The sequence below is a fragment of the Salvelinus namaycush genome, chromosome 30, assembly GCF_016432855.1.
Source record: "Salvelinus namaycush isolate Seneca chromosome 30, SaNama_1.0, whole genome shotgun sequence".
Taxonomy (NCBI): Eukaryota; Metazoa; Chordata; class Actinopteri; order Salmoniformes; family Salmonidae; genus Salvelinus; species Salvelinus namaycush.
Window position 1 is genome coordinate 12,717,270 of NC_052336.1, and position 27,262 is coordinate 12,744,531.

The following is a 27,262-nucleotide window of genomic DNA, read 5'->3' on the forward strand; positions in this document are numbered from 1 at the left end:
CCTTTTGCATTTATAACACATCTCCTGGTCTATACAGGAACATTTCAATGTATCCACTGCTAGACGTAAGTCTTCTGTAGACTTAATCAATCCCATACAGAATATACACTTAGTTATAACACATTAATGAAATAATTATGTAGCAGTGAATGTGTGATTCTGTCCAATTTCACAACTAAAGTAACAGTGCTCTCTAAAGAAATGCCATATTTCTGGTAAAATACATGGAATAAGAATCTATATTTTTGGGTAGGGTATTGGTTTTCTTATTTTCATGATTTATTTGGGATTTTTTAAGACCAAGTTCTAAGTAGTAGACACATATATATATATATATATATATATATGCTATAAGCCTCGGACATCTTATCAGATCTAATCACATTTTATCATGACACGCAATGTAGCCACATGGCACAGAATCAAATGCGTTATTATTTTTTTATGTACAGTACAGCTACAAAAATAACACATCTGATGTCAGTGAAACACGGAAGAAAGATCCATGGCCAATCCCTTCTTTATCCTACTCCCATCTGTCGACCAAAGGCGTATAAAAAGCATGATGAGAGCTAGGCCTGCTTTAGGACTCTGGTAACTGTGTTTGGTGGCAAGCAACCAGTCAGCCAGCGGAGAGTCACATGTTGCAACGTCATTATGTAGTAAGTTACTGTAGTTGCAAGGGATACAGGCGTCATTTCAAGCTCAAGAGGTCTCTCATCGCGTAGTGCCGTCGCGGCGCAGTTTATAGCATGCAACCCCTTCGGTTTTAAGCGATCTCCAAAGGAGCCGCGCAGCCATGGGAGTCCATTACCTCAACCATGCAATTTCCACCATCAATAATTTAATCTATTTGCTCCAAAGCTGAAGAGATATCCTGAAGCTGTCGGACAGTACAGGGAAAATATAGCCTAAGTAATTACATAGGGGGTTGTCCAAAACATCCCAGATGACACTGTCCTGTTGAATGGTCTCCTTTACGACTGGGCAGTAAAAGGTATGTTTTTCTAAACTTTTTTGATCGTGTTCGCTCTGCTGTGTCGATGCTCGCTCGTTTTGTGAGTGGGGAGATGTTTTAAAAGTATTGTAATCAAGTTGGGGATCATGCAGGCGCACCGACTTTGTCGCAGTTTGAGAGAGGATACGTGTAACTCTATCCTCTTGTTCATTAATAAAAAACGGCGTTATTATGCTGATTGAATTTCTAATAGGGACCACGAAAGGGGTCAGTGGAGGTAATAATTTAGTTTCCTGATGTATTTAGCTAATTAATTAATGCGAAGAGTTGTACATTTAGCCATGTTGGCTATTGCCACTGTAAGAAATAGGCGAGTAGGCTACATTGCCTACCCACATGGGCTGTAGGCCTATTGTAGATTATTCCTTTTAACCCATAATCCATAAATGCAATGCATTTAAATGTTATGTTAAATAATATAGCAGCGTAATTCAGATAACACATTTTTTAACAATCTGTAAATTGACTATCTTTTCTCAAAAAACAGACAGGTTTGTAAGCAAATTATGAAAACAAAAGTTTGATGTAGTCATTAAGACTTTATAGGAAACTTGAGACCTATGCTGAGCTATACCCTGCAGTGTTAGTCTAGCTCTCTCTTAATCCGGATAACCTCACAAGGCAAGGCGAGGATGAATATACGGATTATAAAACGAATCCCTACATGGAGCAGTCGCGCAATTATCAAGGAGCGCGCGGAAAATACCACAAATATGACATTTTATGCGCTCTAGTTCGAGAACAACCCAGCGGCGCCTCGATACTGCTGTTTACCAAGTAAACCTTGTTAATGTTTGGTGTAGAGATTTTTTTTGCTTTCTGTCTGAGATTGTTGCTGTTTTGTAGTGTGGGCTAGTTTGTCTCGGGACATTGCATCAAATAGCTCTGAAAGTAGGCTCCAAATTTGGCACAGACTTGGAAAACTAACTAAATATGAATTAATGCCATACGGTTAACACGATTTTCTTTTTGTTTAGTAACATTTTGCTTTTTCAGTCTACAAGTGTTCATGTTTTCCTTTTTGACTTTGTTATCGCCTTAAAGTAAGTAAGTGTGTGTGCGTGCGTGTGTGTGTGTGTGTGTGTGTGTGTGTGTGTGTGTGTGTGTGTGTGTGTGTGTGTGTGTGTGTGTGTGTGCGTGCGTGTGTGTGTGTGTGTGTGTGTGTGTGTGTTCGAGAGAGAGAAAGAGAGAGGATGTGTCTTAAGAACATTTCGTGGTCTAATACGCCATCTAGCGCAAATATATGGAAACATCTTGACACCCGTTTTAAAGTAGGCCTAGGTCTAGGTCTTATGTGCTGCTGTTGCCCCTTTATCTTAATATTGTTCGTATACACCACTTGCAATCAAATTCCAATCAACATCGTCTTAAGATACTGCTGATTTCTTTAAATATGAATATATGCAGTAGGCTAATAAGCTAACTTGAGCACTGTTGAGGAAAGTCATTATCTTCAAGACATGTCTTTCATCATGTTGCTAAATGTAATTACCCTACGGGTTTATAAGGGCTATTTAATGGTTGTAAAAATCCCAAAGAGAGCACAGAGTACTGGGCTTGTCGACCTATGTAGGGACACTGTCTGACAGGGTCAATAAATTCATTGACATGTAATGTAGACCTTATGTTTATTTATTAATTAAGATGGCCTACACTGGTATTACAGGCTAGCAATTGGCAACTTGTAATTTTGACAGCCAATGTACACATAATAAAATATTGTTAGGCTGTGGTTTTGAAGCAGTTATCATTTTACCTGTGTGACCTGGTTGGCAGTCACGTTGACAGGCTAGCATGTTGCACCACTAATTAGTAGTAAGTGCAACTTACGGATAGACATGCAGGAAATGTTGCACTTATTAGAGTACTACGTTTATCAGGAGGTGGCTTAAGTATGAAGTGGGTAACCTTTGAATATTATGATATTGTTATATATAGGCTATTGGACCTGTCTTTTGTAAACTGGCACATTAATGACATTAATGACATTTCCAGAGGAAGTGGTGGAGGACAACGCTCACATTGTCTGTTAATGGAAAAGATGCCACTTGGGCCTTCATGATCTACTGGAACATATTCCAACAGTCTTAACATGTCTTGTTTTAAGTGGTCATTACATTTATTTTATGATTCTTATCCATTTCAAGATGCTATTTGCAAGTGTCAGATAGGGAGCAGATCTCTCAAAACAGGCTTCCACGTGGTTTCTTGGTTGCATCTGTTAGCTATTACGGGGAAAAAGGATAATGGCGTTACATTTGTATATTGTGACTGAGTCCTCTAGTATGTTTCCAAAATATATAGTTCATATAAATGAAGCATTATCTTTTAGGTAGGTTTATTTGGAGCACATCCAAAGGTCATATTTTAATGGACTGGATAGGGAAACATGTTGATTGGTGTAGCTATAGCACAAGCTGATGTACAGGGATCTTGGATCATGTGGAGACTGGGTATTTCCCCCCCCGTAGTGACTTACTTGACAATGTGTTTTCAAAGTGAAAACATTTTAAAAAGAGAGGCCTGTTAAGACAAGAATCTTGAGAAAATGACTCTTTGAAATAGAAAGTTAGTATGTATTGCCACAGAAAATTTGCCCACATTCATGACTGTGTAAGTTAAGTGTAAGTGAAATATGAAGTCATATGTTGTCATGTGCTGAGTTTTGTACATGGTTGAAACACCATTGTGTTTGTGAATCCACTCCAGCATCTGTCAAAGGGAGATTTTTCATTATAATCCCCACCTGACACGAAGAGCAAACACTGCAAGGCACCAAGCTATCTCTAAACCCAACCGTATAGCCGTGCTGGCCTCTCTAACAACAATTGAACATGTGCTCATCTGAATGTGTTATCGCAAAGCCCTGCCACTATGTGGAAATCCGTCAACTTTTATCAATGAACGTTCTGAATGCACCAAATGCAACTGTAAAGGACTGATTTTATTTATGGAATCTTGATATTACGGAATATATGTTATGACTGGATAGAGTGTGGAAGTTTGCTTGTTCTCTTCCACACCCATACTGTACATATCCAGTACATGATAATTAAATATGACTGCACTGATTACCTGGAGATAAAAAATCTTGACTGTAAAATCCAATTCAGAGCTGAAGATATTCTCAAATCTAATATATTAAATGAAAACATATCAGCCATAGTGAGAATCACTTTTATTTTGGTTTGAATTAGATCGGTCTCAGAGAGTGCTGTTATTCTGAGCCAGTCCCACAGCAATGAAGTGATTTATCGGCTAGATTGCATTTTAACAGGATGTTGATTGAGAGCATAAGCCATATTGATTTTCCTGATGGAAACAGGAAATAGCCGAGTTAGAAATAAAATTATTTGTTGTTCCCGGTGTGAGGAGGCCCAGAGGACTGGCAGGCAATTGCACACTGATGAGTGGCACTGCCCCCAAAACACCTCCCCTCCATCCTGTCCCCTATGGAGACCTGGGAGAGACGTCATCTGTGGTTGTTATGCTGCAAAATGACGCCTGCACTGACTCCCCACCCCCTGTTACTGCAATTTAGCCCCAGTGATCCATCAGGGAAGAAGGACTACTACATCTGCTGCAGCATCTTCTACATGAAGATGGACCCCCAATCAGTTCATGTATCAGTAAGCAGTGTGATGGGATTTCAGTCCATGTATTTGTTTTCCTAGATCATTGGGGCAGCCTAATGACTGGATTTGACAGGTCACAGGAACACTTTATAGGATGATAAAGGATTACCTCATATGAATGATTATTTTCAAATTACAATATTGAGAAAATGTCGGAATGATTTCCTGCTCATCTATGTTTGCTTGGCTGCGTTTTGTCTCCAAGGTTGTTTTGTCGGTAAGAGGAAAGATGCCCCCATCCCCCTGCAAACACGTACAAACCAAGCCCTCCCATCCTCTCCTCCTCCATCCCCTCCCTTCCCTCTAACACACACTCACACTCTGGAGAAACACGTCACTGAGCTTGGGGACTCAGCGGCTCATTAAGGAGAAGGATGTGATATTCTCAATCGAGACTGTGAGACTCCCAGCACGCCTATTTATAGATGCAATATCTCTATGGCAGTCACCGTGGCGTTGGCTAATCGCAGCCGTGGCCCCAGACACCAATTAAGAATGAAACAAATGCTTTTTAGGTGGGGTCTGCCCCTCCCTTCTGCTAAGGTCCTTCCGTCCGCCACACTGCCTGGTGGGGGAGCGGATCTGCTTGGAGCGTATTCCTGCATCAGGTCGGGACACAAGGAGGGTGCAGAGTGCAGAGTGCAGTCAAAGCCCTGCCGTGGCTATTTTTAAATGCCCCCCTCTGGAGAGCGATAGCTAGGTTTCTTATATTGTGGTTGTTTTCATATGTTTGACTCTGGGTCTGGGATGTCCGTGGATATGTTGAATTGCTGTGACTCATAGGGCATAAAGGTAAGAGATGCTATTGTGAGCTAGGGGTGAAGGATGAGGGTGTGTGTGTATATTCATATATTTTGGCTCTGTTGGGCCCTTGTGGCATTCTTTCCCTTGCAATGTCTGTTTACCAAATTTATGTGAGCAGCTGTACAGAGTATGCATCTGATAGAAGGGGTACGTGAGTGTGTCAGGATGCAAGCACATTACCTCTCTTCACTTTTCTAACCAGTACTTTACTGACTCTCTCTCAGTCTCTGCTAGCGCTACTGCTCACTCTCAGCATTCCTTTATTTATACATCTCTATGTCCCTTAATAAATCCTGCTCCCAATTTGACCCTATCAAGTTTAGCATATTAATGGTAATATTACAACAAATATTGGTTGCCTTTTACAAAATTACATAAAATAAACAGTCACTTATCTGAACCTAGTCAGAAACATTCATGTATTCAACCAATCAATCGATCAATAAGTCTCTATTAACCCTGTGGGAAATGTGGTGTGAAGTCAGGCTAACACATGAAACGTGTTAGGCTACAATACATGACATTGGATTGGAAACATGATATAACTTGCCTGCTCAATAGCTAAACTGAAAAAAAGTATTCAGGCCACATAGTGTTTATGATACAGTACATGCCATCCAGGGATTACAACATCAAAATATGAGAAAGATAATGATGATGATTATGGTGATGATGATGATTATGATGAAGACATACTGTAGTTTCCTTATCAGTTTAACATAATTGTTTAAATTTTTTTTGTTGTTTGTCGTTGTTGAAGAAGAGAAAATAATGATATATTGGGTTGCACTTCATAATAGGATGGACCATTAGGAGATAATTAGCAATCTAATGCTTTGACACTTAAAGCATGATGCCTAGCCACATCCACTCCCAGTCTGAAAAAACTTGGCCTCAGTTGAAAACGCTGGTGTCAGCAGCCCTTAATGTTGCTTCTGGGGCCTTTGTGGGAAATATTGTATGGGAAATATTGTATGGGAAATATTGTATTGGAAATGAGGAAACAGAAAAAATGGAAATCACAAGAATAGCACAATCGGTTACATGCGCAATTATTTCAACTAGGTCTGGGTTGTTATTTTTAAAGAGATCCAATCCAGAAAAAAACATCCAATCATGTATGGTAATTACTTATACCTTTATTTTCAAGTTGGCCAAATAGTAGTGGGCACTCATGGTGGTGTCAGACTGCTGGCTTTCTTTGCAGCTGGAGGAGAAATGTGATACTCTGGTAGTAATGGGGGGAGATGGTAGGCGTGCATCATCTAATGGTGCTTAGTAATAACTGAAAGGAACACAATTAGATTGTGATCCAACCTTGAGATATGGAATACTGTAATAATGAGTGTATTATGTACAGTATTTTGTATAAGCACACAACTCTGATAACTCAATGGAAGAAAAGTGTTGATGTATTATATAATACATAATATAGCTACATAAGATTATATACATATAAGTTGCACTAACATTTCATCCTCTCTCCCCTCTCATCCCTCTCTCTCCACTCTCTCTTTCTCTCTCTCTCTAGATCCACCAGGTTAGAAGAGTGATGACCATCCTGTTCCTTACTATGGTTATTTCATACTTCAGTTGCATGAGAGCTGCTCCCATGAGAGACGCCCCGGGTATGCGGAGCCACCGAACGGAAGGCTACTTGGGTGCTGCAGTGACGGTCGGCCAGGGCCACGGGACTCCACAGAGCGGGGGTGGGCCGGGCCAGCATGGGGGACTGCCCTCGCTCACAGACACGTTTGAGCAGGTGATTGAGGAGCTCTTGGAGGTGGATGGAGAAGCAGCTCAGCTGGGGCCTGGGGCTGACAAGGGCCAGGGAGGAGGGGGTCCTTCCTCTGTGGTCACCACGGAGACCAAGGATGTTGACCTGTATGCATCGCGGGTGATGATCAGCAACCAAGTGCCTTTAGAGCCACCGCTGCTTTTTCTCCTGGAGGAATACAAAAACTACCTGGACGCCGCTAATATGTCCATGAGGGTACGGCGGCATTCTGACCCGTCGCGGCGTGGAGAGCTGAGTGTGTGTGATAGTATTAGCCAGTGGGTGACAGCTGTGGACAAAAAGACAGCAATAGACATGTCTGGGCAGACCGTTACCGTCCTGGAAAAGGTCCCTGTCCCCAATGGCCAACTGAAGCAATACTTTTATGAGACCAAATGTAACCCTATGGGGTACACAAAGGAGGGCTGCCGTGGAATAGACAAGAGGCATTATAACTCCCAATGCAGGACAACCCAGTCCTACGTGCGAGCGCTCACCATGGATAGCAAAAAGAAGATTGGCTGGCGGTTTATAAGGATAGACACATCATGTGTATGCACATTGACCATTAAAAGAGGAAGATAGTGTATATAATGTATAGATTTTATTGAGAGTTTAAAAAAGAGAGTAAAGAGAAAATATCTATTTGTATATATACATAACAGGGTAAATTATTCCGTCAAATGAAAATTTTATGGACTGCATGTAAAAAAAGATGAAGTTTATACAGTAAAAGTGATACTACAGTCTATTTATTGAACATATTCATGACCTTGTAAACAATTAAAAAAAGATCTGATCAGTCATTTGCGCCCAGTTTAAATTACTATATCACATTCCTCAAGACATTGTGGTTTGTTTACGTTGCCAAGAATTTGAGAAAGAAGGAAAAGAGTGATGAGGATGAGGGAGAGGGTGAGGACGAGTTCCATTAAAAAAAACTTGCATGCTGCTTCAATTGTGAATTGAGAATTTGTCCACCTAAGAAAAAAGGATATGATACCGACCAAAACATTCCGTTTACATACTCAACAGTAAGGGTTTCCTCCTCAGTACTTTATCTGTTTACTGTTCTAAACTTCTCAAGGTAATGTTGGAATTACATACTATGTCAAGGTGCTGTTGTCAAAGCTTTGCTGTTTATTTTTTTATCCCCACCAGAGGACAAAATATAAGAATATATATATATATAAAATTTATTCATTGACATATGTTTCTGGATTAATATAATTAATTTTGTATGTTGTGAAGTTGTTTGCAATATTAAATTGAAATATTTGAAGAAATAAAAATGACTATAGGCAACTGAAAAACAAAACCAATGTCAATAAAGTTTGAACCCTACATTTCTAGTTACACTGCATAAACATTAGAGGAAAACATGGACGGATGGACGGCCAGACAGATCAGCAGACAGATACATAAATACCTACCTTCCTACATGCATACCTACCATCCTACCTACCTACGTACCTGCCTGTCTGCCTGCATGCATGCAGACCAGAGGAGGCTGGTGGGAAGCGCTAGAGGAGGACAGGCTCATTGTAATGGCTGGAATGGAATAAATGGAATGGTATCAAAACATATGGAAACCACATGTTTGGCTATGTTCCATTCATACCATTACAGCCATTTCAATGAGCCCATCCTCCTATAGCAGACAGACAGACAAACAAACAGACAAACAAATAGACCAGATAGATTTTATTTTCATCAGCATTAGCTTGGTTATAAAAGCCTCAATATATACTCAATCAACAACACAAAGAATCAGAACATATAAAAGGCCCATAAGTCTACGTCGTATAGCCTAGGCTACAAGCTGATCCTTGATGACCTCTGAGAGCTTGATGATGAGTACATTCAAAAGTTTTCAATTCTGAAGACAGGATCCTTGACTGGCGAATTCCTTGGATGGGCCATCTCAACCCTGTGCCATCGACACAGGTAGGTGTCCCATGCCTAGAAATGGATGGACAACATTCTCTCACAAAGGATACCAAAACATGCCTAATTGTGATAATAAAAGATAACAATAAAAGTGCATTCAAGGTATATTCCGTACAATTTGCACACACAAATAGCACTTAAATTATTGCATACATATCTATAGTACTCGGAAAATTGCATTTTATAATAGAAAAATCACTGTTCTAAACATCATTTGAGGTATCCTTCCAAATTACAGCCCTACATAATGTGTCTCCTATCACAACAAAAACATAAAAAATGGGTCAATAGTCTATGTGATCAGTTTTGCAGTTATTATAAGGTAACACAGTTTAATAGATAGTAATGAGTACTAGGCCTATGTAGTGTTTCAGCTTTCAGAAAACAAATTCCTTATTGCTGTGAGAAGTGGAAATTAGTCAATAGAAATGCATACATTATGTAAGCACTGACAGAGATCAAAATTATGGTTTTAAACATATTGAATCAACATTGTAGGTTTACAAAGACATTTACAAACAATTCATTTTGGGTTATGAATAGTGATCAGATAAGACATTTTAATAACTATACGTTAAAATCTATAATTTAAATAACCATTGAAAAACTGTAAATATTGCAGGTTATACATTTAGGACACCACATTTTCCAAAATATATATGACTTCTCAGTTTTTCCCCCATCGTGGATTGAGCACATTGACTGTATATTGCGCCGTTTGCGTGTCCTTGGCGCAACAACAATCCCCGTCAATACAGCTCAAATCTGTTGTTTATCGCCTAGTGGATATTTTGCTAGTCTTATCATTTCTCCTGAACAGTGCCGGATTTAGGCTATTATGGCGTCTTTGGGGGAACCTGTTCGACTGGAAAGAGGTAAAACGTCAAACAACACAGATTGCTTGATCAATAATAATGGTTAAAATTATGAAAATACACACTAGCCAAACAGATGGCTAGCTGGTTAACGGTAGCTAATCTGTAATTTAACTTAGTTAGCTAACGTTAGCCATTTAATTTTGAAATAACTAGCCCAAAGTACAATCATCTCTCAAAAGTCGAAAGAAAAATAGATTATTCCAATATAATCGCTTTAGTTTTCAGAAAGACAGATGGGCTGAGTTGCTAATGTTGTAGCCAGCTAACGTTAGCTAATTTAGATAGCTATCCTCTAAGGCTGGTAGTTTGCAGTGGGGTAAAGTACTTATGAACAAATACTTTAAAGTACTACTTAAATAGTTTTTGGGGGTATCTGTACTTTACTATTTATATTTTTGCCAACTTTTACTTCACTACGTTTCTAAAGAAAATAATGTACTTTTTACTCCATACATTTTCCCTGACACCCAAAAGTACTGATTACATTTTGACAGGAAAATGGTACAATTCACACACTTATCAAGAGAACATACCCTGGTCATCCCTACTGCCTCTAATCTGGCGGACTCACTAAACACAAATGCTTTGTTTTTAAATTAATGTCTGAGTGTTGTATTGTGCTCCTGGCTATCCATACATTTAAAAAATGGTGCCGTATGGTTTGCATAATGTAAGGAATTTGAAATTATTAATACGTTTACTTTTGATACTTAAGTATATTTAAAACCAAATACCAAAACCAATAGACTTTTACTCAAGTAGTATTTTACTGGGTGACTTTTACTTGAGTTGTTTTCTATTAAGGTATCTTTACTTTTAGTCAAGTATGACAAATGGGTACTTTTTCCACCACTGGTACTTTGTAGCTTCCTAGTAATGTTAGCAGTTGCACCCAAACAAAAGTTCAGCGTCCAGTATGTAGCTAGCTGTAGCTCAGTAGCTAGCTAGGTTAGTTTGAAAATGTTGCGCCCGAAAGCCCGGACTATGTTACTTGAAGTCCTGATGATACAAGTCCCTGTCCATTGAATTCTACCATGTGTGATGAAGATTTGGTAATGATCAGCTATGCCTGCTTCATAATACCCTGTGCATGGACAGATTTACTTCATCAATCTACAAAATCAAAAACCAACAGACTCCATTACTCTTGTGCTGGAGTGTTAAATCCTCTGCCTCAAGCAATTATTTCCCAAAACAAAGTCTCTAAATCGATGTCAATTATTGGTAAGATCTCTGAAGGTGGGTGGTCTCCATGTTTTCTCCCCACAGACATTTCTCGGGCCATTGAATTGCTTGACAAGCTCCAGAGGACAGGGGAAGTGCCACCCCAGAAACTGCAGGCACTGCAAAGGGTCTTGCAGAGCGAGTTCTGTAATGCTGTGCGAGAGGTGAGCTGAGACTATGCTATTAAATGCCCATCACACCCTTCGAAGTTCAACTCAAATTATGTGGCCAAATCTGGACCTCAAGGCCAGAAGTAGTGCTGATTTTCATTCTCCCCCAATCAGTGTGATTGATTCAGACCTGGGGCACCAGGTGAGTGGAAAAAAATAACCAGCAGTACCCTGGACCTCCAGGCTCTGATTTGTGTACTTGTGTGAGATGGGGCTGATACAGACAGGCCTATAAAACATGAATTGTTTGATTGCTGCCTATAGACTAGTTATTTGATTTCAGATATAAGATTTGTCATTCCTTTGATGTCAGTGTATAGTGTTGTGATTACGAAATAAGCTATCCAGTTTGAGGATTAATTAATAGCTTGGAACCCTGGACAGCAAGAACTACCAGGATCTCCATTTTTAACATGTCAGACTTTTTGAAGGAAGTAATTCAGCTTTGCAGTTTGCATTCGACTAACCTTCTTTCTGCCTTTTCTAAACAACTCTGTTGTAGGTGTATGAACATGTGTATGAGACAGTGGACATTAACAGTAGCCCAGAAGTCAGGGCAAATGCCACAGCCAAGGTATGCACAACAACAACAACCAATATTAAACAACTCTGTAGGCAACTCTGGGTTAGCAACCTCTCCTCTCTTGTCTTGTAGGCCACTGTTGCAGCGTTTGCGGCCAGTGAGGGGCACTCACACCCTCGCGTGGTGGAGCTACCTAAGACGGAGGAAGGACTTGGCTTCAATATAATGGGAGGGAAGGAACAGAACTCTCCTATTTACATCTCACGCATCATTCCTGGGGGAATCGCCGACCGCCACGGGGGCCTCAAGAGAGGCGACCAGCTTCTTTCTGTCAATGGAGTGGTACGTGTCGTTTATGCAGTCTCTGGTTGTGTCCGAATACCCGTACTTGCGTTCTAAATAGTAGGCATTTTGGGAAGGCGAAAAATAAAGTTTTGTAGAATGTGCAATTTCGAAAATTGAGTATGCTTTAAAAATTCCAGGATGTCATACTCATTTTGGCTTTTTGTTTAGTAGAATTTGCTGCACACTTGAGGAAGAGAATTGTATTTCGAGGCCCACGTGTGTCTGACAACAGCTGAGGGGACAAGCTGTACCAAAATGAATTAATGTAGGGAATCGACACAATTGCGCATTAGATGATGTAGGATGAGCCTAGTATGCTGTTATATTTTGCTTACTGCATTTGTTTTTACTAAACACTACGTTCTAAATAGTACAGTTGAAGTCGGAACTTTACATACACTTAGGTTGGAGTAATTCACTTGTTTTTCAACCACTCCACAAATTTCTTGTTAACAAACTATAGTTTTGGCAAGTCGGTTAGGACATTATTTGTACCCCCCCTCAATTCTCAAAAGCGTATGCTATCATTATGATAAAACACTGGCTTAGTTAAACAGACAACAACAAAAAAGTGTCCCTTGTTTAGTGGTTTTACGCATCATCATGATGATGTGGCAACAACTGGCTTTTTGAAAAGTTCTATATCTTGAAAACTTGATTGCTGACATGCAACACATTTTGGGACTCTATCAACAGTGGACTAATGTATACTTTTGAGTGGATTATTCCTTTAAGCAATGGTCCAGGACTAGGATACAGTTGAAGTCAGAAGTTTACATACACTTAGGTTGGAGTCATTAAAACTCGTTTTTCAACCACTCCACAATTCTTTTGTTAACAAACTATAGTTTTGGCAAGTCTGCTTGGACATCTACTTTGTGCATGACACAAGTCATTTTTCCAACAATTGTTTACAGACAGATTATTTAACTTATAATTCACTGTATCACAATTCCAGTGGGTCAGAAGTTTACATACAGACTGTGCCTTTTAAACAGCTTGGAAAGTTCCAGAAAATGAAATGATGTCATGGCTTTAGAAGCTTCTGATAGGCTAATTGACATCATTTGAGTCAATTGGAGGTGTACATGTGGGTGTATTTCAAGGCCTACCTTCAAACTCAGTGCCTCTTTGCTTAACATTATGGGAAAATCAAAAGAAATTAGCCAAGACCTCAGAAAAAAATGGTAGAACTCCACAAGTTTGGTTCATCCCTGGGAGCAATTTCCAAACGCCTGAAGGTACCACGTTCATCTGTACAAACAATAGTATGCAAGTATAAACACCATGGGACCACGCAGCCATCATACCGCTCAGGAAGGAGACGCGTTCTGCCTCCTAGAGATGAACATACTTTGGTGCGAAAAGTGCAAATCAATCCCAGAACAACAGCAAAGGACCTTGTGAAGATGCTGGAGGAAACCGGTACAAAATGATCTATATCCACAGTAAAACGAGTCCTATATCGACATAACCTGAAAGGCCGCTCAGCAAGGAAGAAGCCAATGCTCCAAAACTGCCATAAAAAAGCCAGACTACGCTTTGCAACTGCACATGGGGACAAAGATTGTACTTTTTGGAGAAATGTCCTCTGGTCTGATGAAACAAAAATAGAACCGTTTGGCCATAATGACCATCGTTACGTTTGGAGGAAAAAGGGGGAAGGCTTGCAAGCCGAAGAACACCATCCCAACCGTGAAGCACGGGGGGTGGCAGCATCATGTTGTGGGGGTGCTTTGCTGCAGGAGGGACTGGTGTGCTTCACAAAATAGATGGCATTAAGAGGCAGGAAAATTATGTGGATATATTGAAGCAACATCTCAAGACATCTGTCAGGAAGTTAAAGCTTGGTCGCAAATGGGTCTTCCAAATGGACAATGACCCCAAGCATCCTTCCAAAGTTGTGGAAAAATGGCTTAAGGACAACAAAGTCAAGGTATTGGAGTGTCCATCACAAAGCCCTGACCTCAATCCTACAGAAAATGTGTGGGCAGAACTGAAAAAGTGTGTACGAGCAAGGAGGCCTACAAACCTGACTCAGTTACACCAGCTCTGTCAGGATGGAATGGGGCAAAATTCACCCGACTTATTGTGGGAAGCTTGTGGAAGGCTACCAAAAACGTTTGACCCAAGTTAAACAATTTAAAGGCAACGCTACCAAATACTAATTGAGTATATGTAAACTTCTGACCCCTGATGATGAAATAAATAAAAGCTGAAATAAATCCTTCTCTCTACTATTATTCTGACATTTCACATTCTTAAAATAAAGTGGTGATCCTAACTGACCAAAGACAGGGAATTGTTACTAGGATTAAATGTCAGGAATTGTGAAAAACCTGAGTTTTTAAATGTATGTAAACTTCGGACTTCAACTGTATGTAGTATGATTAGTACACAGTATGCAGTTTAAGTAAATAGCAGGCAAGCCAGATTTTGGACACGGCTACTATCAATATACATTTATCATATTCAGTCACCTAATTTTGTTTGTTATTTAAATTAATCATCCTTTTATCTCTTTCTTTCCAGAGTGTGGAGGGGGAGCACCATGAGAAAGCTGTGGAGCTTCTCAAAGCTGCCCAGGGCACTGTGAAGCTGGTGGTCAGGTACACTCCTAAAGTCCTTGAGGAAATGGAGTCCCGCTTTGAGAAGATGAGGTCTGCAAAGCGCCGGCAACAGAACAGCTATCCCCAATAGTGTTTTTTTCATCACTGGCACACAATTCCCTTATCTTTCACCCTCTTCCAGCCATCTGTCCCAGTCACAATTTTAACCTTCTTCTAAAACTTAGCACACTAAGTTGAGTTATGTATCCACATGTATATATTTCTACCTTTTCTACACCCTACCCCTGGGACTTCTGACACTGTCCTCCACACCACGACTCAAGGCAAACACTAGATTCATCATATTTCTACAAGTAGTTGGTCATTCACGCTTTACATGTGCATTACATTTTGGGCTGACATATTGGATGTCGTTTGAGGACCTGTGAGACCCACAACAGAGGTTCATTGATTGAAGAGATGGTATATTTATTTATTTTAGTACAGCCTTTATAATGTGCCTCAGGGCAATACAAATGTATTTAAACTTGTACTGTCATACTGTCATTCAAATTACCCTCGTTTTAATTTGGGTATAAAACTAAGCTCAGATGATTTAACACTTCAATGCCAGGTTTACTAAGCATTTGCAGGAATGCAAACTTCACCGCTGCTATTTTTGAGAGTGAAAAGAACTGGTAGTAATAGAATACATTTGGGATATAAGGGGTATAGAATATATATATTATCGAAGGAAATGTGTGTACATTTATATAGAAATGTTGTATTTTGTGTTTACCAGTATATGAAGGCTAAATGGAGACCGTTATGTTTCACCATGGTCTCTGTTTTGTTTTTTTTCCTCCTGAAAATAACATGTGTGAACGTTTTGGTAGATCTGTGTTTAGTATTCTAATCTTAAATTGTTAAGGAATTAAATAATACATTCTCTGAATTTATTTTTAACTTCGTGCTGATGTTTTTACTGTCTTACAAGCTTTAAAAAAAGATTTTGCTGTCTCATAAAATATTCAGCAACTTCTAGCTTTTGCATCCCATGAATCATTTAGAGCCTTCAAATGTGTAGGTTTTCAGTGGACTGGGAGAAGGCTTACTAAGCACAGCATCTGTCTTTTAAAATTCAGATAACCTTTTCCCCTTATGACAGTAAGGGGGGACAGTATACACTTTTGAGACCTGAGGCAAACCTGACATTTTAAATATTTCAAAAGAGCAATAAGTCAGAACCTTTCGAAACCAGAGGGGTATTTCATGAACAGGGTCAGTGGATTTTGAGATTCCCCAAGAAAGCTGCATTCCCATAGCCATTTTTTTTCTCATTTCTTTGAGTTATTTTGCACTATTCACACTTCAAAGGTGTGGCCAACTCACTCAAGGTGGGTTTACAGTAGGTCGGCCAACTTGTCGCAGCGACGACACAAATGCCATTGTTGTCCAACACAAACTGAAGTTTCCAAAAAGCATAAACGAGAAAAAGACAATTGCACTACCACCAGCATGGTTGTTTGAAATAGGGTGCTACCTGCTATCTTTCAATGCGAGTAAACTCATTATTGAATGGCATGCATTAAAAAAATGCATGTTATCTACTGGTATGTGAAACCCACCTTCATTAATACAGTTCAAAATAAAGACCAATAACGTTGCTATGCTGTTGCTAAGCTGTGGTTGAGTTAACAAAGCCATATTTTTGGTTGCTGACTTACAGGTTTGAATTATATACTTGTTGACCTATAAAATTAGGTACATGTCCCATTTGGTGAACTATCCCTTTAAGATGGGAACTTAATTTGGTATCACTGATTTCAATTCCAGATATGTTATTTTTCACCTGAATAGTATAGTTTGTATTTTAATTTTATGGTCGCTTGTGAATGTACTGTATAATTCCAGTTATATTGATAAAATAGATTTTACGTTTTTGCTGAATTGAATAAAATGTATTCATCTAAATCATGAAACATTTAGTATTTCCTTCACTCTAAAGTTTTCTTCACTTCATAAAGAAAATATTCTATGTTCTATTCATACTTTTAAACAGATGTGTAAAATAAACAAAGGCTTAACAGATTTGGCACCCAATAGCAAGTTGGTTACGTGTCGGCTTGCCCCTCAGATTTGGCACCCAATAGCAAGTTGGTTACGTGTCGGCTTGCCCCTCAGATTTGGCACCCAATAGCAAGTTGGTTACGTGTCGGCTTGCCCCTCAGATTTGGCACCCAATAGCAAGTTGGTTACATGTCGGCTTGCCCCTCAGATTTGGCACCCAATAGCAAGTTGGTTACGTGTCGGCTTGCCCCTCAGATTTGGCACCCAATAGCAAGTTGGTTACGTGTCGGCTTGCCCCTCAGATTTGGCACCCAATAGCAAGTTGGTTACGTGTCGGCTTGCCCCTCAGATTTGGCACCCAATAGCAAGTTGGTTACGTGTCGGCTTGCCCCTCAGATTTGGCACCCAATAGCAAGTTGGTTACATGTCGGCTTGCCCCTCAGATTTGGCACCCAATAGCAAGTTGGTTACGTGTCGGCTTGCCCCTCAGATTTGGCACCCAATAGCAAGTTGGTTACATGTCGGCTTGCCCCTCAGATTTGGCACCCAATAGCAAGTTGGTTACGTGTCGGCTTGCCCCTCAGATTTGGCACCCAATAGCAAGTTGGTTACATGTCGGCTTGCCCCTCTACCTTGACAATTCCTAGAGCTTTGTGAAACACCCCTCAGGTTTCTACCCTCTTATATTTTGGAAGGGTCAATAAAATATTTTTCTAAGTGTTTTCTTTTGATATTTTTATTTTTTACAAAGGATTTTCATGAGAGAAAAAAAATCCTGAAATTATTTGTATTCCTTTTCTGACTGTTATATTCTTGTTTTGAGTACCAAGACCAAACTTGCAACTTTTATGAGAACTATTTGATATGATGTTGAATGTTTGCTTGTTTTGGACTGTTAGGTCTACTTACAAAATGTGCTGCTCTCAGTTTATTCTGTCCATTTGTATTGTGTTACGTTGATGTGGATGTATATAATTATTTAGATCAAAATGATTTAGATCCAAAAACTGCACAAAATAAATTATACCATGAAAAATGTTTTTATTTGCTTATTTTTTATTCTCAACTTACTATTACCATCACTTTTATTGTGTATTTCCTTTAACAATTGTAGTTTTAACATCCTTTTTGTTTAGAAGGCCCACGTTTTTAGTTTGATACCAAATTTTGATGATGCCATATTATGTAATATTGCCAGAGGCAAGAATGGTACTCTAGTAAGGGCTCTGTGCCGTTTCATAGAGTATGGCACTATGTTGGTACTAATGTAGTCTAAATTAGGTGTCTGTTCTAAGGTCACAGCACAGTCCCAGCTCCATCTGTCCCGTTTTTGACCACTGAGAGTCAATGGCACTTTGCTGGACTGAACAGTGGCCCAATCACTTACATGCGGCGTATCATTATCACCATGTAGTGATTCCAGTTTCCCTAAATGTGTTTTTTTTCTGACATTTTTCATTGGGTTGACGCCGCCCGGCCTCCGGACCATCTCCTCACTTCGCCTTGCAAATCAAGTCCATCCTGTTGGAATTTTCTCCTCCAATCAAAATTAATTTGATTTCCCCGCCCATCACGCGTTTTTCCGTTTACCCCCTGCCTTGGAACTTTCTTTCCGCCTGTGCAAATCTCGTCGTGAACACGCATCTGCCTTCTCAGTGTCAAGTGAGTGTCTTTTAAAGGCAATTTAGTATATACACACCCAGTGAAAATAAGTCCAACACGGCACCATAACGTAGGCATTCCCTTCAAATATTTGTCTTACCCCTAACCTAAAATTGGACAGCAAATAACGTATTGGAGAGGAGCATGCTAGCCAGTTAGCTTGCTACCTAATAGCCATGACATATCACCATGTGTACTCGCTCTCACTATTGCCTCAAAGAAACAAGGCCCAAAACTGTAGCTAGCTCAGTGATTGGTAACATTATTCACTAGGGAGGTTTTCAATGCCACATCTTCATATTCTGATTGAAGAAATAACAGTTATCAGTGACAACCTCACTAACTTGGAACTTAGTGGACAGTGCGCTAGCAAGCTCGGCTAACTGGCTAATTTGCTAACCTCAGTTATCTAGCCAACGTTACCTAGTTAGCTAATCTATCAGATGTTTTGAGTAAGGTAACGAGTCCTAGTGTTTGGTAAAGATCCCCAACAAAAGTATTATTTCTCACTTAGATTCTGGAGAAGGTGTATAAATATCACTCTTGAAACAAATGTAAAGTAGGTATTTATAGGCCTAGCTACTTGATGATCTGTGGGTATGACATGGACAATTGTTATAATTGTTTCTGCAGGTTATAGGATTATACTGCGACGTTCCCTTTGAGACGCATGTGTACTACTTGTAATTGTCTAAAGTAACTTAACTGTATTGGATATATATTTTTTAATGCCTTGGTTTTTTTTGTCATATGATGTATAACTGCATCATGACCTGTATTGCAGAATGCGTTACGTTGCTGCATACCTGCTCTCTGCCCTCGGTGGTAATGCCAGCCCACAGGCTGCGGACATCAAGAAGATCCTGGAAAGTGTTGGCATTGAGGCTGACAACACACGCATGGAGAAGGTATGCTTAATAACACATGTTTTACCTTATCTCAGTGTTGAGTAAAAGAAACGCACAACTTGTGTGTTCTGAAAGTTGAGCTCAAACAGAAAACATGCTTGCAATTTCTATGGACCACTAATTTATGACCCCTTTTTTCCCCCCTTCAGGTCGTCACTGAACTCAGTGGCAAAAATGTGGAGGAGGTGATTGCCCAAGGTGAGTTGCAGAACTGTCAATGCATAATGAAAAGTCACTGAAGAGAACATCTACTTAAAATTAGAACCTGAAATGGTCATTCTGGACTAAGCACACTGGTGGTTTAATCTGCTAGAAATTTGCTTTGAAACTCTAGCAAGGCTTATCTGCCACTGTATTAGTGTTATTAGTTATTGGTATATACAACAATATAGTTGTAATTAAATCAGTTAACTGTAATTTCTCTGACAGGCTATGGTAAACTGGCCAGTATGCCAGCTGGTGGTGCTGTGGCTGTGGCCAGCTCAGGTGGAGCCGCTGCTGCTGGAGCAGCTGCCCCCGCTGCAGGTGAGCATACATCAGAGCCCACATGAGTGTTCTAGATCCTTGTCAAGTTGACCTTTTGGATTAACATCATTTTTCATGCCAACCTGGGCTCAATGCCTTCTAATGTGGTGTTAAGTTATAGATATTGATGTGTGGGTCAGCTCAATATCTATTGGGCACTTGGTCAGGCAAGCTAAAGCTTATTTGCCTTTACTAAATACATGGGAAATGTTATAGTAATGACCAGAACGGTCTCAATGCAAATAGCATTAAAACAGTTTCATTGCTAAATGCATGGATTTTTTAATTGGCGTGGATCATTCTTTTTATTACATCAAGGCTGGTAGAATGGGACCGTTTTAAAAACAGCAGGTCAGTTTCGGATTGATAAATGGCTGATCAGCGCATTACTAGTTCATAAAGGGTAGTTTATTTTGTTTATGAACATGTATTTTGGTAAACTGTTTATTATATTACTTTCACTATAACTAGCTTTGAATATCTCTGTTTTCAGACAATGTATTTGGTGAAGATGGTATTGTTAATTGATTACTGTGATCTCTTTACAGCTGAGGAGAAGAAGGAAGAGAAGGAGGAGTCTGAAGAGGGATCTGATGACGACATGGGATTCGGCCTGTTCGACTAAACTTGTTAAAAATCTGAAATAAACTTTGTGGAAAAGGCAAAATGTACCGTGTGTTTTCTGCATTGGGTATTTTGCTTAATGAAAGGAAACATTTTGGGTTTTCCGTCTGGACACAGTCAGGCACTGAAGCAGTTGGGTGCTGCATAGCCCTTGATCATGACTGTTCCATTACATTACACAAGTCATTGGATGAGGGTTCCCTCTGTACTGGGGAATTTTGTTACGAGCCCTGGATGCTCAGTTTGAACATTACCACACATCACTTGCGGCAGTGTTTTGGAAGCAAAAGGACCTTATCTTTCATATCAGATAGAAATGTAATAAAAAAGGATGTGTTCCCACACAAACATACAGTATCTCCATGTTACAGTGTGTTTACAGAAAACAGATTGAAGTTAGTCTACTCACTACCTGTGCTAATTGGCCATCTGCGTCTCCTAACGTGTGTAAATGGACCCTACAAAAGGGTTGTCACTGGAAAAATACTATTGGCTGCAACTGTTAACTGTACAGCAAGTGTATTTAGCGTTTGTGAAATTATTTTGTGATATGAAAGTAGGGATTTATGTTTATAGAATTGTACCACAATTGAGAATCGATTCAGGTTTAGATGGAGTATTTGGCTGTTTAGGCTTCCAGAGCCACATCGCCTTTAAGCAACATGTAAGGTCCTTAGACTGTAAGGGGTAACGTTAGGTACCTTTAATACATTTTTGGGCTTGGTGCTGCACTGCAGCCATGTGAAGGTGCAATTAGTAATTTGCTTGCTATTGTACATTTTTAATCTAATTCTATTTTGGGAATTATAGTCAAGGTGTGTGACAGGTATTGATTGTCGACTAATTTGACTGCTACTACACAATGATTTCGATAGTTGCTAGTGTGGTAAAAGGTTAAATTCATGGATAAAACAGCAGATGGCGCCATTTACCCTTCTGCTACTGGCCCTGTCCAGAAACAACCCGTCTCCCTAGGCACTTGTCTTGAATGGGTACTATAACAAATGTTGACCTCATGAGTCTGCAGCTACTCTTCCTAAGGTCCACATAAAACATCACAGGCTAATACATACATTAATAGACAAGGACAGAACTACATACACACATTTCAAATCAAATTGTATTTGTCACATGCGCCGAATACAACAGGTATTACAGTGAAATGCTTACTTATAAGCCCTTAAACTTGGCGCTCTGGTACCACTTGCTGTGCGGTAGCAGAGAGAACAGTCTATGACTAGGGTGGCTGGAGTCTTTGACAATATTTAGGCCCTTCCTCTGTCACCGCCTGGTATAGTGGTCCTGGATGGCAGGAAGCTTGGCCCCGGTGATGTACTGGGCCGTACGCACTACCCTCTGTAGTGCCTTGCGGTCGGAGGCCGAGCAGTTGCCATACCAGGCACGGATGCAACCCGTCAGGATGATCTCAATGGTGCAGCTGTAAAATGCTTTGAGGATCTGAGGACCCATGCCAAATCTTTTCAGTCTCCTGAGGGTAAATAGGTTTTGTCGTGCCCTCTTCACTACTGTCTTGGTGTGCTTGGACCATGTTAGTTTGTTGGTGATGTGGATGCCAAGGAACTTGAAGCTCTCAACCTGCTCCACTGCAGCCCGGTCGATGAGAATGGGGCATGCTCGGTCCTCCTTTTCCTGTAGTCCACAATCATCTCCTTTGTCTTGATCACGTTGAGGGAGAGGTTGTTGTCCTTGCATCACACAGGTCTCTGACCTCCTCACTATAGGCTGTTTCATTGTTGTCGGTGATCAAGTCTACCACTGTTGTGTCATCAGCAAACTTAATGATGGTGTTGGAGTCATGCCTGGCCGTGCAGTCATGAGTGAACAGGGAGTACAGGAGGGGACTGAGCATGCACCCCTGAGGGGCCCCCGTGTTGAGGATCAGCGTGGCGGATGTGTTGTTACCTACCCTTACCACCTGGGGGCAGCCCGTCAGGAAGTTCAGGATCCAGTTGCAGAGGGAGGTGTTTAGTCCCAGGGTCCTTAGTTTAGTGATGAGCTTTGAGGGCACTATGGTGTTGAACGCTGAGCTGTAGTCAATGAATAGTATTCTCACATAGGTGTTCCTTTTGTCCATTTAATATAAGTATACACATTTATGCCTTCATAACCATGTGATTCATAGACTACTGAATGCAAGTGAAACACATGAAAATCGAAGTACATTAAACGAGATGTGTTGCAAATAGGCTGCTAAATTCCCCTGATGTAAATAATGCTACCATGTTCCTATAGTTACCACCCTTAATGGGTATCCTGGGTATAGACTTTTACAGTTACCACCCTCAATGGGTTTCCTGAGGTAAGATGTAATCTCTTAAAGGTCCAATGCAGCCGTTATCTCAATATCAAATAATTTCTGGCTAACAATTAAGTACCTTACTGTGATTGTTTTCAATTGAAATGGTCTGAAATAATCATATCTTAATAGCAAAGAGCAATTTCTCAAGAAATTTTGCTATGACTGTCTGGGAATGGTCTGAGTGGGGAGGGGAAAACGGAAAACTAGCTGTTATTGGCAGAGAGGTTTGGAATACTTTCTTATTGGTCTATTAACTAATTTGTCAACAGGCTAGCCAAAACTCCATCCCACCAAACAGGCAGAAATTTCAGCCGAATTTCAAACAACTCTTACACTAAAAGGGCATTATCATAATTTTCTACAATTTCACAGTATTATTCCAACCTCATAGTGTGGAAATATATAAAACACAGGAAATCACGTTTTTGACAGCACTGGGCCTTTAAATTTGTACAACTTTTGTTACAGCTACCACCCACTATGGATTTCATTAGGTAAAATACAACATTGGCACCTCCTCACCACTGATGAAAGGCGTCTGCATGCTTCCCAGCCAAAACAGTTTATGCATATATTATGACAGCATTTTGGTTAGTTTTGGTTAGTTTTGGACTTCGGCTTCGGGTTTTTTCGGTTGTTCAGGCACACAAAATTTTTTCTTGAGGCAAGCCGAAGTCGGTAGCCGACTCGTCGACAATTGGTCAACAGTAGGGATTCTTCAATTAAGTGCCTGTTGTCATTCAAAGGGAGACGACTCCTTCTCATGCACATTTTTTCACTTGAAAAATACTGCACCAAACATCCTAGTCAGATGCAAAATTATGTGGCGAAGATCTCCTCTGCAAAAAAAATTATGAATTAATTACAGATTTCTTATGTTATCTTAGATTAATTCGGACTATTTTGAGGAAGTGTATACTGGCTACAGCGTCTGAAAATTGACAAACAGTACTATTCCCGCTTTTTTCAAATTTTTCAAGCGAAAGTATTTTTTAAGGTAGTATGCAAGCACACTCGTTATGTTCGGCTAGGCGCCAGGCAAATTGAAGCATGCTGACGCCTTAACACAGGGGCCTCAGCCCTCTGCTGTACTCCCTGTTCTCGCACGACACCAACTCCATTATCAAGTTTGCTGACAACACCACAGTTGTAGGCCTGGAAAACAACAACGACGAGTCAGCCTATAGGAAGGAAAGTGAACTGGCATTGGGGTGCCAGGACACCAACCTCCCCCTCAACATCAGCAAAAGAAAGGGTTTGATTGTTGACTTCAGGAAACAGAGGATGGAACGTGCCCCAATCCACATCAATGGGAGTCAGCAGTTTTAAACTCCTCAACGTCCACATCACAGAGGACTTGACATGGACCAACAACACCAAAACTCTTGTCAAGAGGATGCAACAGCGTCTCTACTTCCTAAGGCAGCTAAAGAAATGTGGCATGCCACACCAGGTCCTCTCCAAATACTACCGCTGCACCATCAGAGCGTCCTGACCGGTTGCATCACGACCTGGTGCAGGAATTGCTCCATCCATGACCACAAGGCCCTCCAGCAGGTGGTGAAGACAGCCCAGCACAGGACATCTACTTGAAACGGTGCCTGAGGAAGGCCCGCAGCATCATCACGGACCCCACACATACCAGCTACGAGCTGTTCACTCCTTTACCGTCGGGCAGACAGAATTGGAGCATGAGGTCTGATACCAACAGGCTCAGAGACAGTTTCTATCTACAAGCCATCAGACTGCTGAACACTTGAACTGGACTGACCACCTGCTCTGATTCTCCACACCTTAGCACACATGCACTCACGCACACACCAACACACACAGTCGTGTTTAATTAACTAACCTTGTGGGGACACACAATTAATAACCATTCAAAATCCTATTTTCCCTAACCCTTAAACCAAACCCAGTACATCACTGGGGCCAAGCTTCCAGCCATCCAGGACCTCTATACCAGGCGGTGTCAGAGGAAGGCCCTAAAAATTGTCAAAGACTCCAGCCACCCTAGTCATTCTCTCTGCTACTACATGGCAAGCGGTACCGGAGCGCCATGTCTAGGTCCAAAAGGCTTCTCAACAACTTCTACCCCCAAGCCATAAGACTCCTGTAAAGCTAATCAAATGGCTATCCAGACTATTTACATTGCCTCCCCCCTTCTTTTACGCTGCTGCTATTCTCTGTTTATTATCTATACATAGTCACTTTAAAAACCTCTTAAGGATCCGCCCCTTTTTTCAGAATTTTCTCCTAAAATGACATACCCAAAACTAACTGCCTGTAGCTCAGGACCTGAAGCAAGGATATGCATATTCTTGATACCATTTGAAAGGAAACACTTTGAAGTTTATGGAATTGTTAAATGAATATAAGAGAATATAACACATTAGATCTGGTAAAAGATAATATTTTTTTTTGTACCATCATATTTGAAATGCAAGAGAAAGGCCATAATGTATTATTCCAGCCCAGGTGCAATTTAGATATTGGCCACTAGATGGCAGCAGTGTATGTGCAAAGTTTTATACTGATCCAATGAACCATTGCATTTCTGTTCAACATTTTGTATCAAGACTGCCCAAATGTGCCTAATTGGTTTATTAATACATTTTCAAGTTCATAACTGTGCACTCTCCTCAAACAATAGCATGGTATTCTTTCACTGTATTAGCTACTGTAAATTGGACAGTGCAGTTAGATTAACACGAATTTAAGCTTTCTGATATATATCAGATATGTCTATGTATATGTCCTGATTTATATCAGATATGTCTATGTCCTGGGAAATTTTCTTGTTACTTACAACTTCATGCTAATCACATTAGCCTACGTTAGCTCAACTGTCCCGCGGGGGACCCACCGATCCTGTAGAGGTTTTAACTCTACCTACATGTACATATTACCTCAATTACCTTGACTAACTGGTGCCCCGGCACATTGACTCTGTACCGGTACCCCCTGTACATAGCCTTACTATTGTTATTTTACTGCTGCTTTTTAATTATTTGTTCATTTCTTTTACATTTATTACTTATTTATTTTTCAATTAACACATTTATTTCTTATTTTTTTGTTCTTAAAACTTCTTAAAGCATTGTTGTTTATGGGCTTGTAAGTAAGCATTTCACTGTAAGGTCTGTTGTATTCGGCACATGTGACAAATAACATTTGATTTGATTTGAAACACGAACCCTTACCCTAAACCAACCCTAACCTTAACCCCAAAACCTAACCTTAACTCCTAACACTAAGTCCTAAACCTAATTCTAACCCTAACATTAATTCTACATTAACCCTAAACCCCCTAGAAATAGCATGGGGAATAACAAAATGTCCCCAGTTGGTCAAATTTTGTTTGTTTACTATTCTTGTGGGGTCTTCTGATCCCTATAAGTAGAGTTAAACACGTCCAGACATACACTACCTGACCAAAAGTATGTGGACACCTGCTCGTCGAACATCTCATTCCAAAATCATGGGCATTAATATGGAGTTGGTCCCCCCTTTGCTGCTATAACAGCCTCCACTTTTCTGGGAAGGCTTTCCACTAGATGTTGGAACATTGCTGCAGTGATTTGCTTCCATTCAGCTCCAAGAGTATTAGTGAGGTCGGGCACTGATGTTGGGCGATTAGGCCTGGCTGGCATTTGGCGTTCCAATTAATCTCAAATGGGGTTGAGGTGGGGTTGAGGTCATTGCCCAGTCATGTTCTTCCACAGTGATCTCGACAAACCATTTCTGTATGGGCCTCGCTTTGTGCACGGGGGCATTGTCATGCTGAAACAGGAAAGGGTCTTCCCCAAAGTGTTGCCACAAAGTCGGAAGCACAGAATCCTCTAGAATGTCATTGTATGCTGTAGCGTTAAGATTTCCCTTCACTGGAACTAAGGAGCCTAGCCCAAACCATAAAAAACAGCCCCAGACCATTATTCCTCCTCCATCAAACTGTACAGTTGGCACTATGCATTTGGCCAGGTAGCGTTCTCCTGGCATCCGCCAAACCCAGATTCGTCCGGCAGACTGCCAGATGGTGAGAACATGCATCACTACAGAGAACGTGTTTCCACTGCTCCAGAGTCCAATGGCGGTGAGCTTTACACCACTCCAGCTGATGCTTGACATTGCACATGGTGATCTTAGGCTTGTGTGTGGCTTTTCGGCCATTGAAACCCATTTTATGAAGCTCCCGACGAACACTTCTTGTGTTAACGTTGCTTCCAGAGGCAGTTTGGAACTCAGTAATGAGTGTTGCAGGACAGAAGATTTTTACACGC

The 27,262-nt window shown here is 40.5% G+C and overlaps 3 protein-coding genes across 3 annotated transcripts; all 3 read left to right on the top strand.

Annotated features, from left to right (window-relative positions):
• Positions 1–717: 717 nt before the first annotated feature.
• LOC120025232 (brain-derived neurotrophic factor) lies at positions 718–8,393 on the top strand. The gene is made up of 2 exons (XM_038969710.1): positions 718–997; positions 6,989–8,393. The coding sequence occupies exon 2, from the start codon at positions 7,010–7,012 to the stop codon at positions 7,817–7,819; it is 810 nt and encodes a 269-aa protein (XP_038825638.1). The 5' UTR covers positions 718–997; positions 6,989–7,009; the 3' UTR covers positions 7,820–8,393.
• Positions 8,394–9,936: 1,543 nt separating this feature from the next.
• On the top strand, positions 9,937–17,983 carry LOC120025185 (protein lin-7 homolog C). Its single transcript, XM_038969639.1, has 5 exons — positions 9,937–10,059; positions 11,332–11,450; positions 11,959–12,030; positions 12,112–12,321; positions 14,857–17,983. Exons 1-5 carry the CDS (start codon positions 10,023–10,025, stop codon positions 15,022–15,024), a joined length of 606 nt encoding a protein of 201 aa, XP_038825567.1. The 5' UTR covers positions 9,937–10,022; the 3' UTR covers positions 15,025–17,983.
• Positions 17,984–18,478: 495 nt separating this feature from the next.
• LOC120025002 (60S acidic ribosomal protein P2-like) lies at positions 18,479–20,705 on the top strand. The gene is made up of 5 exons (XM_038969419.1): positions 18,479–18,605; positions 19,390–19,513; positions 19,663–19,711; positions 19,943–20,038; positions 20,587–20,705. Exons 2-5 carry the CDS (start codon positions 19,391–19,393, stop codon positions 20,661–20,663), a joined length of 345 nt encoding a protein of 114 aa, XP_038825347.1. The 5' UTR covers positions 18,479–18,605; position 19,390; the 3' UTR covers positions 20,664–20,705.
• The last annotated feature ends 6,557 nt before the right edge of the window (positions 20,706–27,262 follow it).